At 42.1% G+C, this 23,692-nt stretch overlaps 1 protein-coding gene and 2 long non-coding RNA genes across 5 annotated transcripts; all 3 read left to right on the top strand.

The window, feature by feature from the left end:
* Positions 1-5,430: 5,430 nt before the first annotated feature.
* Positions 5,431-7,839, top strand: LOC139558447 (uncharacterized). Its single transcript, XR_011671582.1, has 3 exons — positions 5,431-5,568; positions 6,785-6,890; positions 7,207-7,839. It is a non-coding gene; the product is annotated as an uncharacterized lncRNA (long non-coding RNA).
* Positions 7,840-8,014: 175 nt separating this feature from the next.
* Positions 8,015-8,922, top strand: LOC139558448 (uncharacterized). Its single transcript, XR_011671583.1, has 2 exons — positions 8,015-8,106; positions 8,242-8,922. It is a non-coding gene; the product is annotated as an uncharacterized lncRNA (long non-coding RNA).
* A 1,100-nt stretch (positions 8,923-10,022) lies between these two features.
* LOC139558445 (palmitoyltransferase ZDHHC18-B-like) lies at positions 10,023-23,457 on the top strand. 3 transcript variants are annotated; one of them, XM_071373580.1, is made up of 10 exons: positions 10,023-11,282; positions 12,635-12,795; positions 14,166-14,315; positions 14,675-14,812; positions 14,935-14,986; positions 15,218-15,320; positions 15,989-16,101; positions 16,334-16,427; positions 18,101-18,211; positions 20,231-23,457. In XM_071373580.1, the coding sequence occupies exons 1-10, from the start codon at positions 11,032-11,034 to the stop codon at positions 20,651-20,653; spliced, it is 1,596 nt and encodes a 531-aa protein (XP_071229681.1). In that variant the 5' UTR covers positions 10,023-11,031; the 3' UTR covers positions 20,654-23,457. The 3 variants fall into 3 exon arrangements, with proteins under 3 accessions (XP_071229681.1, XP_071229682.1, XP_071229683.1); XM_071373582.1 differs by having other exon boundaries at positions 10,031-11,282; positions 18,162-18,211; positions 20,231-20,366; XM_071373581.1 differs by lacking the exon at positions 18,101-18,211 and having other exon boundaries at positions 10,025-11,282.
* Positions 23,458-23,692: the final 235 nt, after the last annotated feature.

Genomic DNA, 23,692 nt, shown 5'->3' with positions numbered 1-23,692 from the left:
TACACCAGCAGAACCCATCCAACTTGAAGGAGCTGGAGCAGTTTTGCCTTGAAGAATGGGCAAAAATCCCAGGGGTTAGATGTGCCAAGTTTATAGAAACATACCCCAAGAGACTTGCAGCTGTAATTGCTGCAAAAGGTGGATCTACAAAGAATTGACTTTGGGGGGTGAATAGTTATGTACGCTCAAGTTTTCAGTTCTTTTGTCTTGTTTGTTTCACAAGAAAAAATATTTTGCATCTTCAAAGTGGTAGGCATGTTGTGTGAATCAAATGATACAACCCCCCCCAAAAATCTATTTTAATTCCAGGTTGTAAGGCAACAAAATAGGAAAAATGTCAAGGGGGGTGAAGACTTTCGCAAGCCACTGTAAGCAGACAATGAAAGCTCTTACAATATTCAATGATTACATTGATCTAAAACAGGTTATAAGCTACATGTGCATCACTTAGTCAGAACAGTAGGTGAAATTAAGAGGGAGAAATAGACCAAATTATTAGGTTGAGGCACATGGGCTACTAACATCTTACTACACAACATACACATAAGTAACGGATTTACTTAGTGTTACTTTCTTAGCTACAGTATACATATCTCCCTGGCATGTTACATCATTTATGCAGCAGCATACAATACATTTTTGAACTCACCTTGTTATGCTGTGCTCATTTGAACAGGAAGGTGGCGTGGTGGTCCTTCGTGGGTAAATTTTGTCATCAAAGTCTGGCATTCTCTGGATTTATGGTGCTTTCAAAACAACTAGGAACTCGGGAAAAAACAAGGTCTAATGATGATGATGTCATTGATCTTCAGGTTGTAGCTCTAGAAAGAGGCCGGATTTACAATTCCGAGTTGGTACAGTAGCTTTGACCGTTCAAAAGCTACTGACCGTTCAAAATGTATTTTCCCAGTCGGATCTCGTTTATTCCTGACTTCCCAGTTGTCTTGAACTCACTGAAGTCAAGTTCACAGTTCCGAGTTAACAGTTGTTTTGAGCGAGGCACAAATCATGCTTCATTGACAGCATGGCCAATGTTGAATGTTTATCATTTTAAACTTGGAAAGGCCCTTAATCCCAGATTTAGGACCACACAGTCACTGTCACTGATTCCTTCCAAACCACTCATTGTTGAAAATAAATGTGCGAACTTGTTGTGTAATGATTATGTCCAATGGCCGATGAGCACCAATACATTTTATCTATAATTTCTCTTCATTATTTCTCTTCATATGACAAGGATTAAAAAGGATTTGCCAGTAGATTATTGACTTGATTCATGATGATGACTGCTAGCTAAGATTTTGAAAGTATGATGTTGACATGATCAGTCCAATCAAAGCTACTGTACATGAACTCAGCAAAAAAAGAAACGTCCTCTCACTGTCAACTGCGTTTATTTTCAGCAAAATTAACATGTGTAAATATTTGTATGAACATAACAAGATTCAACAACTGAGACATAAACTGAACAAGTTCCACAGACATGTGACTAACAGAAATGAAATAATGTATCCCTGAACAAAGGGGGGGTCAAAATCAAAAGTAACAGTCAGTATCCAGTGTGGCCACCAGCTGTATTAAGTACTGCAGTGCATCTCCTCCTCATGGACTGCACCAGATTTGCCAGCTCTTGCTGTGAGATGTTACCCCACTCTTCCACCAAGGCACCTGCAAGATCCCATACATTTCTGAGGGGAATGGCCCTAGCCCTCACCCTCCGATCCAACAGGTCCCAGACGTGCTCAATGGGATCGAGATCCGGGCTCTTCGCTGGCCATGGCAGAACACTGACATTCCTGTCTTGCAGGAAATCACGCACAGAACGAGCAGTATGGCTGGTGGCATTGTCATGCTGGAGGGGCATGTCAGGATGAGCCTGCAGGAAGGGTACCACATGAGGGAGTAGGATGTCTTCTGTGTAATGCACAGCGTTGAGATTGCATGCAATGACAACAATCTCAGCCCGACGATGCTGTGACACACCACCCCAGACCATGACGCACCCTCCATTTTTTACATTGTTTGCAAACTGATATGTGACATGTATTAATGCCAAAACAGATGGGTCTCTGGCCCACCTTCCCTGAATGACGGGTCGCCACTGATTATTATCATGGCTATATCCAATTAAATGACAGTAGAAAAGCTATGAAAACAGCGTTTGCTGTCCTTCCAGGTGTAGAGTGTATAGCTTATGTTGGCTAGGTGAGAGAAGACATTAGCTAGCCTAATGCATAGCAAACATTTTTGTTAGGCATAGCAACCAATGATTTTGCAAGGATGAAAGTATTTGTTTTTTTGTCCTCAAATGGAAGGATGAAATAGTATGTATTTACTTATCAAAATAACGTGCAGAACGCATTACAGGCATCATAAGCATATGTAAATTCATGATAGTGCAGCTTTTGTGATTGGACAGTGAGCATTCTAGGTGTTGTTCTTGACCCTGTTTCACACTGGCTATTTTGGCACCTTGTTTCTGGGAGCAGGGCCAGCTAGATGGGCTAAGGTTGGTGCTAGCGCACTTTAGAATGTGCAAGTGTGAACATTCGCTTGGCCCCGGGCTAAAATCTCCCTTAGCCCAGGAGGCTCTTAGCTCTGGGCTAAGGTGCAGTGTGAACGTGCCTAACGAGGGTAGTAATTGTATATGCTGCTGTCAACGTGAAAACCCGTGCATTATTATGCATTGGGTAAATAGCTAGCTGTTTAGCATGTAGCCCCCTCTAGCGATCAGTTGGTGGCCATGTTCAAGAATGGATCAAAACCTGTATCATGGGTAAATCGTGACGGACTGATCTACAAATAACAATGATTAGTTATTTATGATGCAAGGTCCTTTGTAGATCAGTCAGTCGCCTGTGGGAAGATTTTTTACATGACAGCCTACACTGTCGGCTGCAATGTCCAACAAGCCCAACCATTTGGACTATGACGTCATATTTAGGGTTTATGACATACCAGGTGATGATGCGGATTCTAGAATTGCAAAGTGTAACTCAAATTTTTGTACTGTCTGTTTGTTTTATACCCTAACATTTTTTTATTTCATTGAATAATGCCACTGGAAATTATCCAACTTTCATCATTAAAATGAGAATTATATCAGAATGGAACATATGGTATGTAGGTGTAACGGCTTTCTTCCTGGGATGAAGGAGAGGACCAAAATGCAGCGCGGCTAGTGTTCAACATGATTTAATAAAGAAGAGACAATAACGTGAACACTATACAAACTACAAAATAACAAATGTGAAAACCGAAACAGTCCTATCTGGTGCAGAACACAAAGACAGAAGACAGGAAACAATCACCCACAAAATCCCAACACAAAACAAGCCTCCTATATATGATTCTCAATCAGGGACAACGATTGACAGCTGCCTCTGATTGAGAACCATATTAGGCTGGACACAGAAACAGACAAACTAGACACACAACATAGAATTCCCACCCAGCTCACGTCCTGACCAACACTAAACAAGCAAAACACATAAGAACTCTGGTCAGGACGTTACAGTAGGCTATTATATTTCAGTAGTTACAGCTATTTCTTGAATATTCAACGGCTTTTTTTAGTCATTGTCCGATTTCTGATTAGGCCAGATAAGACCATGGTATTTGCACAGTGTGGTTAGTTTAATCTATAAAATGAGTTTGAGTTTGAATGTACAGTAGCCTATTAGGCCTATATTCCAAATGAAACTTGAGTAAAGAAAAAAATGGGTCTTTGTTCTCACCGGCCTTCTTATTCGCTATACTACAGTGCTGATTGAGAGGTTTGCATAGCCACTTCAGGATGGTGGTAAGCAGACCACCCCCCACCGTCTGGACCTGCCAATCCAAGGAAAGATCCCTACTATCTCTGGGGTCTCCAATGTCTACCACACAACCAAGCTCTGTGAGAGGGTAAGCAGCACTAAGCATTATTGTTAGCAGCGCTAAGCACCAGGGTAAGCAGCACTATATCTATTGTTTCAAGAACTTTGAAAATTGTAAAGGGTTCAAGCTTTAATTTCCTGTGCATTTGCATGTTTTACAACCAATGCTTACACTCTCCCAGTCAAATGGAATTGGATCTATCTCATCAATGATAGTAGGCTATTTCATGAGAGAGGTCAGAGAAACTTAGCACTCATCATGTCAGTTGGTCCAGCCGAAGAATGACTTTGACCTGATGGACCCTAATGGCTACCTGTTGAGTTCTGGGTACAACAGCCTCCATGACCCCAACCTCAGAAAGCACCTCCACCACAAAGACATCCACCAACACCTCGTTAACCTGGGCTTCATTACCAAGGATGAGAAAGTTACTGATCTTTCAGTCTTTTACAATGTGCCCTGCTGATTCCTTTTATGAACTATTGTTACGGGTGTGTACTGGAGGCGAAGTCAGGTTCAGGAGAGCAGAGTGTAGTTAACAGGCGCACTTTTTATTCCGGTCCAAACGAAAGCACATAAGAACATAAACGTGCCCAAAACACGGAACATAAACAAAAGTCTGGCGCGTGACAATACTCACATAACAAAAAACAATTTCACACAAAGACATGGAGGGGAACAGTGTCTTATAATACCAAAAAAGTAGCAAGGAAAAATTCCCCATGGAAGTTCTCTGTATTGATTTGTTATGTGAGCTATGGTGAATGTGGCTGCACATGGAGAAAAACTGACACTTATGACTTTGATATGTGAAAACCCTTTAGAAGGTTCTCTTTCAACTGTAGGCTGGAGGAGGACTGTTCTCTTGCAAGACTGCCCAGAATCGCTATGAAGAGCAACATGGTAGATCTAGATTTCTGCCCTAGCTCCACCTGCAGGTCGGAACTGGTAAGACATGAGGGCTACTGTTATTATGCCGACTAGAATGGCTGGATTGATTTATTGGTTGAATTGAAAAATAAATGGTATTAAAATATAGCCACAACATCAGTAATAAAAGCAATACATAAAAGTTCATACACATCTCTATATTCCACTGAATAGGTGAAATAAAGTTCTCATATACTGTAGCATTTTGTAACATAAAAGTCAAAATAACTTTTGGTACATTTATATTCAGTCACTGACTTGAGAACCCTCTCTCCCTGGTCTTAGTTGTGGAATGCTAAGGGTCGTGCATTGCTGCAGGAGGTCACCAAGGAGGTGAAGAGAGAGATGAGGCTGGAGCGAGGCTGGGTCACAAACCAGCAGGAGAAAGAGAAAATGGTAAGGCTTTGGGTTTTCATTTTACGTTTCAAGTCTCCTTAGTTGTGTTCACCATACACTTACTAGTTTAAAGTGATGGTTAAGGATAGCCCTGGGCTAAGAGTATGCAGTTGGAAAATACGTTGTGTTTTGTTGCAAAAAGCATCAATGCCTTCGCCAACAGAAACAAAATACATGGATCCCAGCCTAACATGATTTTGTTTTGATCCCTTGCTCACAGAAACGAGAGAGACAACAGAAGAGACTGTGTCTCAAAAGGCCAGAAGAAAGAGAGGCATTCCCCAACCAAGACAGATTCACAAGACAATCCGGAGAGCATGGAAAACATCCTGATATCAGTATCGGATCCTGACAACACCCAAGGTGAGACTTTCCTACTGATGTTTGCTTTGAACAGACAAGTCCTGAAGTATGGTGCAGTACATAAGCTCTTTGTAAAATAATTTAGCCAGTAAGAGACGCGTTGATGTTTTGATCCCTCATCAGTCGACCTGGTTGGCTCCATTAGAACTAATCCCTCTGATCATCAACCCTCACCTTCTCCTCTGGAACAGAATTATGACGTAACGAGAGTAAAGAATCTTAATTGAGTTTGAGTTTATTTTATTTTTACAGGGACAGTGCACATTAATCAACGTTTCAGTAAAAGTGCCGGTTTTAGCCAGCCGGCTAATTTTCAACCGCAGTCCCTGGGCAGGTTATTAGGTAATTAGTGGAGCCAATTATTCTGGATAATGTCGGAAATAACACCCTATCTGGTCAAAACTAGGGCACTACATAGGGAATAGGCTGTAATTTCAGGCAAAACTTGTGTGTTTGTATGTGGTTAACATATATTACTCATGAAAAGTTGTATTTGTGTTATAGAAACTCTCGGCTCTGTGTCAAAACATGGTCGAAGCAGTGAATCATAAATCCATAATCTCTGCCTACAACCTCTGTAGTAGGAGGCTGGGCTTCCTCTTAAATTTTTTGGTTTAAAAGATTTTTTGATTTAGTAAATTAGCATTATAATGAAACTCCACACTTAGCTGAAAATCTCTTAAGTATCCGCCCCTTTAATGTATTATTCCAGACTAGGCGCAATTTAGATTTTGGTCATTAGATGGTAGCAATGTATGTGCAAAGTTTTACTGATCCAATGAACCATTGCATTTCTGTTCAAAATGTTGTATCAAGACTGCCCAAATGTGCCTAATTGGTTTATTAATAACTTTTCAAGTTCATAACTGTGCACTCTCCTCAAACAATATAATGGTATTCTTTAATTGTAATAGCTACTGTAAATTGGACAATGCAGTAACAAGAATTTAAGCTTTCTGCCAATATCAGATATGTCTATGTCCTGGGAAATGTTCTTGTTACTTACAACCTCATGCTTATCGCACCGATCCTGTAGAGGTCAATCACAATGGCCATTTTGTTTAAAACATGAAGGTTTGTTTATAACAATCTTATAACTGTAGCTTCAATTTAGAGTGAAAAAAAGTATCATAATTTCTTGCCTTAGGTGACTTTAAATTATTTATTCTATACTTTATGTGTATGGTATAACGAGTGTTTTGTTCATGTCTTGTAGGCACTGAGGGCCCAGGGCTGGTTGACTCTGTCTTCTTCACCGTGGCAACCTGTGGCAGTCTGATTGGACAAGCTGGCTCCCTTCAGTCCATCACCCAGTCTGAAATGTAAGTCTGCACTTTCAAACATTTGTAAATGTTTGCTTTAATATGTATAAACTGTGCTGTTGATTGATGGATTGACATGTATGGTCCACTGAGTCCATGAGTTTTATCTGTAAAAGCTCTGGTTCAGTCCGTGTTTCCATTAAAATTTTGTTCACTATAAATGGGAAGGCTGAGGTGGCGTCTATGGCAGACACAACAGCCAAGACTGAACGTCTGACTATTGAAGATACAATGGCTAAACTGGAGATAGTGAAAGTAGAGATTATTGCTGATGTGATACCCAAGACTGAAAGTAAGGAGGTGGCCACTGTTGCAGGTACAACAGCCAACATTGAAGTTCAAGAAGTGGAGACAACTGCAGATGTGATGGTCAAGACTGAAGTCAAGGAAGTACTTGGACTCTTGAACCGTTCAATCTAGAGACACCAAACCAACTTTCACAGGTTCAGGCTGTCCAAACCTCAAATTCTTTAAAAACTTTTATTAACTAATAACTATATAAATGTGCACACGTTTGCATAACATAACCCACCAACAGTAACTCTTAAACCGTTCCAGCTACATACACCAAACCAACCCTCACATGTTCCGGCTATCCTAACTTCAAATTCTTTAAAACTTTTATCAAGTATAACGATCTAAATTAGCATAAAATAACTAATCAACAGTAACTCTTGAACTGTTCAAGCTAGATACACCATACCAACTTTCATATGTTCAGGCTATTCTAAATTTTTCAACTATAACCAGTCACCACCATTACTACTGCAGACACTACCACTACTATAACGTTTTCCCAAACCATACATACTTTAAAACTGATTTAAAGTAAAACTTTTTAAACTTCTACCACAATAATACTTTTAAAGAGTTTAATCCAGTCCCATCAATTGTACTTGAAGTACAATTACCATCTAGTCCATGGTATTTTTATTATTAAATGTATAATAAAAACAAATAATTCAGCCTTTGGCGCTATTGATAATATGCAATGTTTCCTAATTGTAAATAAAATCACTCTCTCTTCTATCACAGAGAACCTGCATAGGCCACAGTGTTCAGAGGAGATTCACTGCCGAGTCTCCTTCCGAGCTCTTGCCGTGAAGCAAACTGAAATGGGTGGAGCTGATTAGTATGCTGTGTATACTGATGACCAAATCCATTAGCTCCTTGTCTCTGGATAGAGCTTTTCAGGTTCCAGTTGATGCAGTCTCAGGTAGGGGTCCTGAATACCTTTATCGATCCTGTATGATATTCATAACACCTCATTTTAGATTGAATTTGGTGCAAAATATGCTATAGGCTACTGTATATTATTTCATAAAATCCTGATGTATTTTTCTTTCCACAGATACAAAGGAAAGCAAAGCTTCTGCTGTGAATTTTGGTAGGAATACCAGAACACTGGTGCCAATCCCCTCCTCGCCCCACCCATACTAACAGCCAGAGGGATAATAAGCCTGTCCAAGACGACAGCAGGAGGAAAATCCGACCTCTCCAGACTGCCAAGAGGAAAGTATCCCAAAGGTTAGAGGCAGACCTGTAGCCAGAAGGTCACTGGTTCAAATCCCGGGCAGGACAATGAAAATGTGGGAACTGAAATTGCAACTGAAGGGCTGGTGGTTTCAGAGAACATTTTGAATATCCTTTGCAAAATGGATTAATAAAGTTATATTCTTTCTTCCCTTATTCTCTAAAAAAGGGTGGTCAACTCCATGGACTTGGACATTTCCAAGACCACTAGTAGAAGCAGTGGGATGGTGGCTCTGCTGGGTTGTCCAGTCAAGAGCAACAACAGTCTGTTCAGTGAGCCTCCAAGCCCCTCTGCAGCCACCTCAAACACATCCCTGGCAGCCTCTGAGATCATTGCGAATCTTGTGTGTAAACTGGATTCTCCAGACTTCATGTCATCCAGTAGCAACACCAGCCCAAGCCCCCCAAAGGAACAGTAGTGACAAAAGTCAACTAATGGAACTGCAGAAACTTCGTTTTCTAAATATCTAGGCTTAATAAAAGTAATTTTGCATTGACATTATTGGGTCACTTGTTCATGATTTAATATGGTTAATATGATAATAATACAAAGTAGACTACCTGGATTCTGCCTTTTGAGGTGTAAGCAAAGATACTGGTAACTTAATTTACATTTTAGTCATTTAGCAGATGCTCTTATCCAGAGCGACTTACAGTTAGTGCATTCATCTTAAGATAGCTAGGTGGGACAACCACGTATCACAGGCATAAAAAGTAACTTTTGTCCTCAATAACGTAGCTGTCAGTAGAGTCAGAGCTAGAAAGGGGTGTGTGTCAAGGTGAGGAGGATTATTTAAGATAATGTTTGAAGAGGTAGGGTTTTAGATGTTTTTGGAAGATGGGCAGGGACTCTGAACCAGGTTCCACCATTGGGGTGCCAGGACAGAGAAGAGCTTGGACTGGGCTGAGCGTAGCGGTGGGAGGGCCAAGAGATCTGAGGTGGCGGCACGGAGTGCTCGGGTTGGGGTGTAGGGTTTGAGCATAGCCTGAAGGTAGGAAGAGGCAGTTCCTCTTGCTGTTCCGTAGGTAAGCAACATGGTCTTGTAGTGGATGCAAGCTACAACTGGAAGCCAGTGGAGTGTGCAGAGGAGTCGGGTGACATGAGAGAACTTGGGAAGGTTGAAAACCAGACAAGCTGCTGCGTTCTGGATAAGTTGCAGGGGTTCGGCAAAAGCGGGGAGCCCAGCCAACAGCGAGTTGCAGTAGTCCAGACAGGAGAGGACAAGTGCCTGGATTAGGACCTGCGCCGCTTCCTGTGTGAGGTAGGGTTGTACTCTACGGATGTTGTAGAGCATGAACCTGCAGGAGCGGGTCACCGCTTTGATGTTTGCATAGAACAACAGGGTGTTGTCCAGGGTCACGCCAAGGGATTTTGCACTCTGGGAGGGTGACACTGTGGAGTTGTCAACCCTGATGGAGAGGTATTTGAGCGGGCAGGCTTTCCTGGGGAAGAAGAGCAGTTCCGTCTTATAGGGGTTGAGCTTGAGGAAGCAGAGATGCGTGTCGCCACCTGGGTGTCAGAAGGGGGAAGGAGAAAAATAGTTGACTAACCCAATAAAGGTTTCCACGTTTGTCGTAATTCCTTGACAGCAAATCATGAACGCCGTACAACAATTTAATGTGTCGTAAACATTCCATAGCGATCATGACCAAATATTATATATTATATTGACAAGATAGCCCAGGGACCGCTTTTACAATATAAGTGGAAATACATGTGATGTCAGTTGGGGAAAAAAGGGCTTATTCTCACGTGGATAGATTTTGGGTGGAGTAAATCCTCTCGCTTCGCCTCTTCCTCTCGGTCATAACGCTGGATGATGGAGAGAAGTGCGCCTGACCTGTACGCTTTCCTGAATGTAATAGACTACACGAGACCAACATAAATGAGAATTTCGATTATGATGTTTATTAGTATAACAGACGGTCTGCAGTTGGTTAGCGTCGATTCGTAGCTACGAAAACCCTCATCTACATCACCACCGGGAAATTCCAACATCACTTTGCTTCATCTGCCTGGCTGAAAGTGTAGGAGTTGGTGCTTTCAAATAGGGTCATATTGAACCGTCCGTATCAAACAGAACCCTGGTATGGTACTGATACCTATTTTTATGCTGTGCATAGGATATGCTTTCTACTTAGCTACTATTCACTAACGTTAGTCTGTTCATAACTGTTTTTTTGGGCTAACTAGGTAGCGTTAGCCTAGCTAGCGCGTTAGCCTAGCCAGCTAAGCGGTCATACGAATGTAATGGGTCACACACACACACACACACACAGCTGTTCTTTAGGATGATAGACCGAAATTATGGATAATATCATAGTCGAATTGTTCTCCTCATGGAGTGTATATTTTGGGGACATTGTTTGCATACACTGGATACGCTTGGTGACGTTGTTGATTCAATGACGACATGCACCACTAATTTACCGGTACTGGAACATGTTTGTAGCTAACGTTACTGGCAACACGCTAGTCGATGTTATTGTTAGGTAACGTTAGTTAGCCAACATTAGCTAGAGAATTAGCAAGTTGCTGCCTATGTAGATTGCGGTGGCAAGCACAAGACAGCTCCTCTATTCGGGAAGCTCCAAAATTTCGTAAATCATGAAACATTGCGAATACCAGCAAATCGACCCGCAGGCACTTTCAACGCCAACACCAACCCCGACCCTGCCGCTGCAACACGCTGTTGTTCAGGAAGAGAAGGGGGAAACCGCACGGAGAAAATGGGAAGTTTTCCCCGGCAAGAATCGCTTCTACTGTGATGGACGGATCATAGTGGCTCAGCAAAGCGGTGTCCTACCACTCACCCTCGGCCTCATTTTGGTCACCACTGTACTGTTCTTTGTTTTCGAGTAAGTACAAGTTCTCGTTTTCTTTTGCATTGCTTTGACACAAAAATGTTTGCCCTAGCCATTAAAATTATGCCACACAGGTTTCAACAAACCATGGTAAGTTTGGTTGTGTGTCTAGCAGTTTAACCAATACAGTAGATTATGGTCACAACAATAGAGGAATAGTTTTAATACCAGAACATGTCCTTACATATTCTTACAAGTGTCTTGCTGAAATGTGTGTTACATCTCCTGAGACTATGCTACAGTAGTAATTAAAAAGTGAAAGTTGATTAAAACCACATCCTCTCTGGGTGGTTGAGAAACTATTGCAATATTGTACTATTGTGTTTGACAGCGTTTTCAGTTTCTCATGTTGAAAATGAGAACTAGTCCTTCATGTGGCTTTAGTCAGGGTCCTGATTGTCGCTGCAGTGCTCAGCAATCAATCTTGACCTCTTTAGTTGTTCTGGTGACAAAAAAATGACCTTAATGAAGCCAGGCTGCATTAAGTCAGCCCAATTCTAATTTTTATTTTCGGTACCCGACACACTGACGTTACGCACGGATGCGCACGATTTCTGGTTGCGGAAATGAACTTGGAATAACCACACATTGTCAGTCAGCGCGCATGTATTATCACCCACTGAAATAAGCTATTATATTTTCTGGGGGGTGGGTTCTCCTAGGCTTACAATGTTGTTTTGATTATTGCTTGAACAGTCACTAAGATTATATTTGGTTGTGATAGTTGCAAAATACCTATTTTGGATTCAGCAGTTGTTAGATAGAATGCTAACGCTCATTGACAGGCTTGTAGCAAAGCTAGCCAAAGAGCCATTTTACTGGTTGACGTGTTTAAGTATAATGAAATTGATTGGCGAGGATGACACAAACTTTATATTATGCAGAACATTTATACAAGACTCACAATCCAATTTATAATCCAAAGGTAGTGTGAAATATACTCATAAGCAACATGTAAATAAGGCTTTTTGTCTAATGAGATTTTCCTGAAGAAGCGCTCCTGATCGTACGCAGATAATGCACAGTAATATTGTGAAAAACGAATACTTAAGCTCACCATTTGAGCTCCACACGGATTTACTGCGTTTGTAACTAGCAGTTTACATATTAGCAGGGAGGGGTTTCTGCAAATTGCACGCACATCGCCCTCTTGTGGCACTTTGCAAACGCAGAAAGGGGCCTATTGGTCTTTTGATTAATCAGGTCCGCTCTTTTGCCTATTAATTGGGCAAAATATCAGAGTTGTGCTTCCAGTGTAAACACACCCTTAGTTTTAACATATAAGGCAGTCCACTTTAATTGTTGCTGAATATAGTCCTCTTTTTTTCTTTGTCCTGTCACCACAGCTGTCCCTTCCTGTTGAAGCATCTGACTGTGTTCATCCCAGCAATTGGAGGAGTGCTGTTTGTGTTTGTAGTCATCTCCCTCCTGCAAACCAGCTTCACTGACCCTGGTATCCTGCCCCGGGCCACACCGGACGAGGCCGCAGACATTGAGAAGCAGATCGGTAAGGGCAACACATACACACCGTAAAGAACATTCTTCCTTTCCCACTCACTTTCCCAGCTTTGTGTACACGTTCACCATTTGCTTTCCTGCTCCATATTCTGCTCTATTTTTGACCTTTTATCACCAGTTTGTTTGCGCTGGTTTTTGACACACTGTAGTAGCAACATATATGGTAGTTTCCTGCCTTTTTTGTTTGAAGCAATGCATTATTCAGCCAACAAATGGTTGAACCACACACACAGTCTCTTCTGAACGGGCATGGAGGGAGGGAGGGAGGGATGGATGGAGGTCTTTGAACTGTTAGTGGCACTGCTTGTTTCTGTGTGGGTGGTCAGTCTGCTGTGTGGGTAGTTAACTCTGCCGTTTAATTTTGTGAAAAATTCAAAGACACTGGCCCCATTGCAGTGGGTTGCCACTAACACCTTTCTCTCGCTCCCCCTCCCTCATTTTCTCTTCATCTCTTTCTCTCTCTTTGTTTTTTGTAGAGTGGAAACTCACTTCACGTAGGGGGGGTTGTGGTTTTAAATAGAGTAATTTCATTGTGTGGCACCAAAAGTATAAAAAAAATGTTATTGAGTGATGATATTCTCATGCTCTTGTGACGTGTCTCTGTTAGGATGACAGAGCGTGATGTCCACTCAGCTTTCTGCAACATGGTTTAGGCCTAAGTTGTGCATATCTGCTGGTTAGGCCTATTTTCCTAAACCAGATGAATACTTCCAGAAAGTTATTATCAAAAGTATCATACTTAGTTCTGACTAGCTGCCTAATATTCAGCTGTGTATCAAACATTGTGACTCCGTTGTTATCTTGAACGTACCTTACACTTTACTATTAATGAGCTCATGCCATGTAGTGATAGAGCCAGTCTAATACATCAAATCATCACTCAACTGAAACCTGATACTCAACTGAACCATCACTCAACTGAAACAAAAAGATCAGAATTGGACTGCCTGTCTAAACGCAGCATATGGGACTGCCAGGCAGGCAGCGCACTTTCATACATTACACAGAGCCTGTGTTGATTGATTGCCTCCCCCATGAAGCCGCCTTAATGGACACCACTCCGCCAGCAATTAGGCCTAAAGCTACTACTGCCTGGATCACAACATGGACACATGCACACAAAGCATAGGTTTTTACTATACTAGTGGGGGCCAAAAATAGATTTCCATTCAAAATCCTATTTTCCCTGACCTCTAATTCTAACCCTAACACCTAAGCCTAAAATAAGGGAATTTTCCTTGTTTTACTATCTTTGTGAGGAATTTGGGGGATTTCCGGTACCCAAGAGAATAGTAATACACACACACCTTGTGTACTATATCTCTTGATATGTCCTCCCTGTCTTTCTCTCCTCCTCAGATAACTCTGGCTCTTCCACCTACCGACCCCCTCCCCGCACCAAGGAGGTGATGATCAACCAGCAGGTAGTGAAGCTCAAGTATTGTTTCACCTGCAAGATGTTCCGGCCACCGCGCACCTCCCACTGCTCCCTCTGTGACAACTGTGTGGGTAAGGACTGGTGACAGAGGTGGACGTTCAACACGGAACGTAGACAGAGGGACACACTGACATTTATTAGACTGAATTATTTAGACTATACTACACAGCCTGTTACTGAGATTGATAAATAAAGACTGTTCAACAAAACAGTCTTATAAAGATGATTTATTAGTGTTGGTATCCTCCATAAATATGTTGATCAACTCTGAAAGCAGGCCTTCATTTTCTTTTTAGACTTTTCAAAATTTTAATTCACATTTATTTTACTGTTGAAAGGGTCTTGAGAGCTTGGCCTTCATGTCAATGAGATGTCCTTTGTAGATATTTGTAAATGTTCTTCTTCCTCACTCTTTCTTCCTGTCCTCCAGAGCGATTCGACCACCATTGTCCCTGGGTGGGGAACTGTGTTGGGAAGAGGAACTATCGTTTCTTCTACACCTTCATCGTCTCTCTGTCATTCCTGACAGTCTTCATCTTTGGCTGCGTCGCCACACATCTAGCACTGAGTACGTAGTCTACACAGAAGACACTGCCCGGGCTTGTGATTTTGTATGGAACGGTTGCGTATATCCTGATTTATCATCCTGTCATGGTTTTCTGTATCAATTTTCAATGGTTCTGTCCTCAGGGGCACAAGGAGGGAGAGGCCTGATGTTTGCTCTTCAGGAGAGTCCAGCCAGATATCCTTTTACCAAGACTGTGTGTCTATTGTAACCGATCAGATCCCCTCATAATACCACTCCCTGCCTCGAGTAGTCTGCTGTTAGGGCACCTAAACTGTCATTCACTTCAGCTTCTTGGCCGTATTGCAGAATATGAATGGGTCTCTCAATCTGTCTGTCCAGCTGACATCTCTGGTGATATTTAGATACTCAAACCATAAATGTTGTCCTTGACTTTTCTTCCTGCACTGCTGTGGAGCTGGTGATTTGCTTCTTTTCAGTTTGGTCCATCTTGGGCCTCTCAGGCTTCCATACCTACCTGGTTGCTTCTAACCTGACAACAAATGAAGATGTGAGTAAATGTCAATGAGTGTGATATCTCTGTCTCTTCTGGGATATGTATAATAAACATATAGGTATTATACACTTTAAAGGTTCAATGCAGCTGTTTTTATCTCTATCAAATCATTAAGTATCTTACTGTGATTGTTTTCAATTAAAATAGTCAAAAAGAAACAAATGGCATCTTAGTAAAGGGCAATTTCTCAAGTAAGAATTTAGCTAGGGCTGTCTGTGAGTGGTCTGAGTGGTGAGGGGAAAATGGAAAATTAGCTGTTATTAGCAGAGAGGTTTGGAACTCTTTCTTATTGGCCTATAAACTCATTTACCACATAGTGTGGCCACCATGGTAGGCCAAAACTCTACCCCACCAAATTGGAAAAATTTCAGACGGGCTTTTCCAACAGCTCTTACACTATGAGGGCATTTTCAAAATGTCATAGTATTACTCCAACCTTATAGTGTGGAAATGTATATGAAACCCAGGAAAATCACATGTTTGACTGACTGCAGATTTTGCGCTTTAAACAGTTAAGTGACCCTTCTGGTATGTGCAGATGGAAAGTAGCCATGCAGCTTAACCTGGTGTCATGTTTGTTGTGCCTGGTCCCTGACAAATAAACTAAAACTAGTCTAGGTCGAGGACTGATGGTCAATCTTGTGTTTCTCTCTTGTTCCCAGATCAAAGGCTCGTGGTCGGGGAAGAGTGGGGCGGAGGATACCGGAAACCCCTACAGCTATAACAACATCATTACTAACTGCTGCTCTGTACTCTGTGGACCCATGCCTCCCAGGTGAGACTCAGCCTGGTTTATAATGTTTCTTTGATAGAGTTTGAGTCAGTTCTTTCTTCAAATCAGTCTATTTAGGAAGTGTTTAAAAATGCCCCATTGATTTCTGAGGATTTTCTCCAATGCATGAATTTAATTTCTAATCACTCCTTGATTTGACTAAGAAGGAAACTGAATTGACCTGAAGCCTGAACTATTTGACTAACCTGTTTCCTCCATGTTGTCCCGTGTTCAGTTTGATTGACAGGCGAGGCTTCATGCCAGTGGAGGAGTCGTCCCAGACAGTTGCCACTGAGATAGAGCTGGCCGCTAAGAAGGAGATAAACGTGGTAGGAGGGCCCACGCCGTCCCAGCTGCCCCCTTGTGCATTACAGGTTCCCCCCTCCCCTATACCGCTACCTGCAACCCCAAACCACCTTCAGCCTGACTTGCAGACCCCAGTTTAGTTGCCTTTTCCAACCGAACCCAACCCCCTTTGACTGTTGCCTGACTGTCTGTTGTGTATGGGTCACCCCCTCATGACTTAGTCCCTCATACCAGTGTACTGTAGTACTATTGCTAAGGGTCCAGGATCCTGTTGTGGTCATTACATATGTTGTTGCCTGGTCCTGGTAGTCCAGTCTATACCAGACTGTTGACAGTAAAAGACTGTCTGTGGCTGGAAAGAGTACGTGAAGCTGGCTGCTAGGCCATGTTTGACCTGGGTGTAGCTCAACCGCTAGTTACTTACGCCATTCCATGCCCTAATGTTATAATCAGGCAACTCAGTGTTATTTATGTATTTCATTTCAGTGAAAAAGGGAACAGCGAACAGCCTACATATGATTCATCCACTTCCCAGCTGGGTTAAATGTTTTGCCCTTGTTTTGCAGTTAAGGAGAAACGTAGGAGATTTTATTAAAATGTTTGTTTACAAAGTGTGGCTGCCACTGGGTTTTTAGTTCAGTCTGACAGCAGTGGCACTCTCCAACTCTTCAGACTATGCCTTCCTTCTGTTTACATTCAAGCAATAGGGACAAGCTAACCTAACCTTGGTTTACTTTAACGATACAAGGGCACTGTCATGTCTGCTGGAAGTTTGCGGATTAGAATTGATTTGCACATAAGGAGTTAGACCAGAGTGAGAGACCAAGCACATTATTGGTTCAGTATTTATACTTTTAGCAACCACATGCTGGTAATGGAAGCGGTTACTGCTGGGAATTTACCGGTCGCAAATACATCTGTACCCAAGCGCTGTTTTCATTTGTCTCAATCTGGACACCCTCCCTCACTGATATTCAGTTGGTCAGCTGAAAAAGCATGGAAGAGGTATTTTATTTATGCAGATGGAATTATCTGTGTTTACAGAGTGAAAACACTTATTTGTCTTCCTCAGTGTTCCTGTTGTCTGTATTTGTCTCTGACGTGACTGTGTGTGTGGTGTTCTGTGTGTCATACCATCATGTAATGGTCATGGTAAAAGTGACATAAAAGCTACCTGCATTTACATTTGAAATGTTTTTAGTAATTTAGCAGACACTCTTATACAGAGCGACTTACAGGAGCGATTAGGTTTCAGTGCCTTGCTCAATATCACATTGGCACATTTTTCACCTAGTCGGCTAGGCGATTTGAACCAGTGACTCCGACGCTGGCCTACCACTAGGCTACCTGCCTGCCTCAAGCCAGTCAAAATCATCTCCCTCTTACTGTTTTGTTATGCTTTTAAAAATATTTTTTATATTACAATCGTATTATTTGTCTTTTTGTTTATTTTGGTCATCTAAATATTTATAAGTCATTTTGGAATAAATTATGTTCATCTGAAATGTACAGTAATAAATATTGCATTTTAACAATGAAATAAATAAGTTTTATTTCCAAATGAGTTTAATAGACATGCTTTCCTTTTTTAATTCTCACCTGTGTGTTACAGTTAAGATGTAGCATAATCATACGTGTGAACAGTCCGTATGTCATCATTGTCACTAAGCCTTACCCCTGTGTGCCTATTCCGTAGTGTCAACTGGTATTGTGTCTCTCCGTATTTGTGTGTATGGCCCATCACCACCCCCCACTAGGAGGACAGCTGTCTGGACTTTGCTCTGTCCTGTGCTGGCTGATGAGCAAGGTTAGTGGAGACAGACAGGTTGGTGAGATGACCCCAGGTAGAGTGCAGTAAGAGTGTTTGGCTGGCCTTACCCGTCTCTGTGGCTACTGTGTCTACATCTGCGTCAATTGAATGCCAATTCACTTATTTGGAAGTACTGAGTTGAAAACTGATTAGAGCCCAACCCTGGTGCAGAAGGGAGGTTTTCTAGGGGTCCCTCTCTCTGTTGCTGCCTGCTTTGTTTTCTGCCTGCCTGGCTGGCTTCTCTCAGTGCTACTATGCTTTTCCTTTAACATGGCTGATTTCAACCACGTCAGGCTGTATCCCATCACACACACAGTCAGCCTCTCTAAACTCCAGACCTGTGAGGTTTGGAATATCAGACCGTCAAACTGAGGAAAAGATAATGGCACATTCGTTGTACTTTAATATATTTGTGTTTTCTTGTCAGCTATGCCTCAGATACACTCATGCTTGCTTAAATGCACAGATGGTGAGCCCCAAAAGTATTGGGACTGAGTGTGTTGTTGTTTTGGCTCTGTACTCCAGTACTTTGGATGAAATGATGCAATGATGGGAGGTTAAAGTGCAGACTGTCAGCTTTAGTGGACCAAAAGTATTGGGACAAATTCACTTGTGTATTAAAGTAGTTGAAAGTTGAGTATTTGGACCCATATTCCTAGCACACAATGATTACACCAAGCCTGTGACTCTACAAACTTGTTGGAAGGATCTGCTGTTTGTTTTGGTTGTGTTTTAGATTATTTTGTGCCCAATAGAAATCTATGATAAGTATTGTCATCTTGGAGTCACTTTTATTGTAAATAAGAATATAATGTTTCTATATACTTCAACATGAAGATGGATGCTACCATGATTACGGATAGTCCTGAATGAATGATGATTGAGAAAGTTACAGATGCACAAATATCATACCCTCCAAAACATGTCTTGGGGGTATGATTTATTTGTGCGTTTAACTTTTTCACTAAACGTTTGACTATTTTAATCCACGTAAGTGAATTTGTCCCAATACTTTTAGTCCCCTAAAATGGGGGCAACTATGTACAAAAAGTACAGTATTTTCTAAATGATTTATGGATGAAAGTTGTGTCTGCACTTTAACCTACTTCATAGTCATTGTTTCATTTCATATCTAGTGCTGGAGTACAGAGCCATAACAACAAATGTCACTGTCCCCATGCTTTTAGAGCTCACTGTATATGTACACACCAGACAATGATCAAAATAACCTTTTCAAGCAGTAGACTCGTTAATAGTTTATAGCGATTCAGTCTTTCCAACTGCTTCTTAAATTTGGAAGCATAAATGAAAATTGTTCCACATAGGCGAGAATGCAAACACTTCTAAATTCCCCTCGGCGGTCAGGTTCTGCATGTGTTAAATGTGCGCTGACAGCTACGCCAGTCCTTTACATAACATCATAAGAGCATCTCTCTCTTTACTCAAGCAGTCAGACATGCAATCATCTCCACACTACAATGTTTATGCTCTGGTGGGTTTTTGTTGACCTTTGTTACTTCATCTTTCAAGTAACTTTCATTTATCTGTCACTTTTGCAAGCGAGAATAAAACCCTCAAAGGACCATCCTTCAAGGCAATAGCCTTGTACCTTTACCGTGTAGGGGTCTTACCTTACTCGAACGAGAATTTGATGTGATCTCTGGTGCTGTGGAAATACCGTGGCAAGATTGATACAACAGCACTGTGTTACTTTGTGCTTCCAAGTTACATTTTTTATCATCTGCATGGTTACCCCTTACCAAAATGACAGTCTGCTACCAAGCATCAGAATACCTGCATGTCCTTCTTGCACCACCTCAATTACCTATAGCTTGACCTTTGACCCATAGTTTTGCTCTGCATAGCTGTCTGAGTGATCTCTCCTCCCCCCTGGGGGATTTCTGTTCTTTTTTATTTTCAGCTGAGCTAATTGTTCTTGGTTCTTCTTGTCTTTTCTGCTCCCCTTGTCATCTCTTTCTCTCCGCCACCCTCTCCCTCTCTCCTTCTCCCACCCAGTGCACACAGGGAACTAAAGATCTGTTGGAGTCGGCATCTCGCTCTCCGTGTCCCCAGACAGGGAAACCCCAGACCGTCTCTACTTCCTGTCCAGACAGCATTGACCCAGCTGACCCGGCGGTGACCTTTAACCCTGCTGTAATCTCTGACCCTGACCCTGTTGCAGTGCCCTCTCTGAAATGTGGAGGCCGTCACCACAGCCACACCACCAGTCCTCCGGACGAACCCCGCCAGCAGCACCACCACCATAACCGGCACCACAAGACGCGGTCGGCACGGAGCAGCAGCAAGCGGGCCGCTCTCCACATCTCCAACCCGGCTTACAGCGTCAGCCTCAGCCCCCCCACCTCTCCAGGCCTTGGGCCTAGTCATGGTACAGGGGCAGAGGACCACGTAAGGGACAGCTTTGCAGCATTGCACTGAGTCAAGCAAACTAACTCCCTCTGAGTGAATGAACCTGCGCCTTGCTGCCTTCCACAGCTCTATGCTCTGCATGTTGTACAACAGTTTAGTCCCACTTGCCAGACTCATGGAGCACGGCTATAGGAAGAGACTACAGTCAGGTGGAGCTGGTCCATCTTTTATAAGAGACTACAGTCAGTCACACTGGATGCAGTCAGGTGGAAGCTGGTCCATCTTTTATAAGAGACTACAGTCAGTCACACTGGATGCAGTCAGGTGGAAGCTGGTCCATCTTTTATAAGAGACTACAGTCAGTCACACTGGATGCAGTCAGGTGGAAGCTGGTCCATCTTTTATAATCTATGTAAGTCCACAAGTCCTCTGAGAGAGGTGGGACATGACTGAAGCATCACCAACACCCTCTTTACATCCTGGGTCTATGTGGATGGAGACAAGGATGTGTGACTGTTACTTTGGAGCTTAAGGATGTATTACCGAGGATAGCTATGGGGGTGTGACTGTCTGGGGAAGTCACTGCACGGTGGCCAGCTTTCACTAGCTAGGCCTAACTCACATCTACTACCGATTTGTATAGCCTGCTTGGGCCTTTACTAGACTGCAAATTAATGGAGATCTAGAGCTACATTACAGCTTCCTATCAGAAGAGGGCACTACCTGCTGTGAGTTGCAGTGAGAGTGGAACGTGTGATGTGAACACTTATATAGGACTCCTAGACAAACCTCCAAATGTAATTGAACTGAATAGCCCCTTTGTTTACAGCGAAAAGCACAACGAAAGAGCTGGTGTTTTGTGGCGCAAACTTCTATAGCCACTCAGTGAACCATACATTCTTCTTTTGACACACTCAAGCAGAAGAGACCTAGCCAGCACTGCAGGGCCTCATACAGACTCTGTTATTATTCTGGGCGGACAAAAACTAGCCTAGCATCCAAACTGATGTCGCTATGTTTCATAATGGTGAGTGCAGCGTTTAGTCTGGCTTAAGGCTTGACAAACTTTGGGGATACCTACCTACTGATTTGGGATGGCTCTGTTTATTAGAGTAGCTGGCTTGAGACCCAAAAACCTGGCGGTGTGAGTGCCAAACAACCCAAATCTTTTTTTTAATCTAAAAGCAGAACCGGACGGATGAGCTTGAGTTAGTTTGTGATAGGCTAGCATTAGTACATAGACCTTTCTATATATCAATGTCTCTGAACTTGAAGAGACCCCCCCCCCCCCCCACATCGATAAGAGTAGCTCTCGTACTTAGCCCTAGACCCAAAGACAATAGTAAGAGTGACTAGTATTCACAACACGGACATGACTGAAATGCACTGGCAGATGAGGACGTCTTGAAAATCCTAACTGCTGTTTTATGGTTCAAAACCAACCGTTCATTCAACAGTAACAACTCAAGACACCCCTACAGCATACCTCAGAAATGCTTCACCTCACACAGGAATGTTTTCTTACTAAAGCAGTGTTTCTCATGATTCATATACACCTCTATAATAATGTACCTGAGACATGTTAGCAGTATCTTGCGTTGCATGTGGTTGCCTCATGCCATGTCCAAAAGAGTCCTTCCTCCTTGAGTTGCTTGTACTGTTAGTCCAGACAGGATCACCTGCACTAATTGCTATTCCATAATCCACATATTAGATGTGTGAATCTGATCCCTTCCTTGATTTTGAGCAGTGATACTAGACCAAATTAGCCTCTTGTTCATTTGCACCTTTTTGTTCTTTGTGTGGTTTGACAAATCTAATAGGTTACTGTGTGATGTGAGAAGGCACACTGAACCAGGGCATCTGCATAGGAAGAATTCAGAGTGTGGTTTCAGATTGAGACCTGTCTTTGTGTTATAGGTTTATTTATTTGATATGCAAGTTAAAATGTGAAAGTTTGTTGATCCACTTCGTTACGCCTCTAACCCTGCAATCATTTGCACAGAAAACGCAATGAACTGCCACTGAGCATGAAACCTGAGCACACTGAGTAGTAGGGACACACAAAGATCACTTAACACTGACAGTCCATTTTATATAAATACAATTATATTCCTATTGTCCACTTGGACCTAAAGTATTCACATTCACTAGAGCAGAGAAGTGAATTCACTGCACTGCATTTTGTGTTTTAAATAAGTGTTTCCCTTCATCACAACAACTTAGACATACTGTAGATCAGTGGTCATCCACAATGCATTTCACATTTGATTCTAAAGGGCATTTCCTGTTATTTCAGCCAATATTCCTCAAAATGAAAAGCACTGACTTTATAATGGTTTATTTCATGTCAATCATGGATCCAGAATGATTGGTCTGTTGAGCTCTGTGCTTATTTATGTTCAACATTATTGATTCTTTATGGAAAACCGTAAAAACATTTGTGTGTTTATAACCCGAGTGATACGCTTGTCTCCATACAGTAACTGGAATTGATGCTTTCTGTTCACGTGTTACACACCAAGGCCACCAGATGGCGATGGTTACAACTAAATGGAGATTTTCACACCATGTTTACACACTTTCAAAAGAGCTTTCTTCCTAGAAATAATCCAATGTTTGTTCAGTCAAGTAGTTACATAAACAAAGGCTCTCAGACAATACTATGTTTATCTTTTGTTTTTGTTTACTGGCAAAATGGCCCAAACATGTGGACGAGTCTCCCTTTAGATGTTGATATTATAACAGGGTTTTGTCATTATTAAGCAATTCAAACAGATGGCCAGTGCTTATATTGTCCGTAAAAAAAGAAATGCATCTAATGTAGGCCAACTGAATCGTGGGGAATATTGCACAATAAAAGATTAACTCAATGATATTACTTCTTCCTTCAGCAACAGGCCCCTGCATGTCCCTTAATTGTAGCTTGTCTGTGCTGTCTGAATGATGTTGAGGGCATGTGCTGTGCGTATGACTGGAGGCTACCCTTACCCTTTCCCTGTGTATGCACGGTGTGTATGCACGGTGTGTATGCCTTGGAATATCACGTTGTTGAGTTAGTAGCCTAAAGCCATAGAAGTCTGTCTTGTTTTAAGAAGAAGAACAAAC

Source organism: Salvelinus alpinus, chromosome 29, assembly GCF_045679555.1.
Source record: "Salvelinus alpinus chromosome 29, SLU_Salpinus.1, whole genome shotgun sequence".
Lineage (NCBI taxonomy): Eukaryota > Metazoa > Chordata > Actinopteri > Salmoniformes > Salmonidae > Salvelinus > Salvelinus alpinus.
This window is presented reverse-complemented; position numbering and strand designations above follow the sequence as displayed.

Excerpts from the sequence above, each read along its gene's own strand:
- LOC139558445 (XM_071373580.1), top strand. The coding sequence starts at position 11,032 with ATGAAACATTGCGAATACCAGCAAATCGACCCGCAGGCACTTTCAACG. Across the intron at positions 12,796-14,165 it reads AGACATTGAGAAGCAGATCG|ATAACTCTGGCTCTTCCACC; the intron begins GTAAGGGCAACA and ends TCTCCTCCTCAG. Across the intron at positions 16,428-18,100 it reads CTAAGAAGGAGATAAACGTG|TGTCAACTGGTATTGTGTCT; the intron begins GTAGGAGGGCCC and ends CCTATTCCGTAG.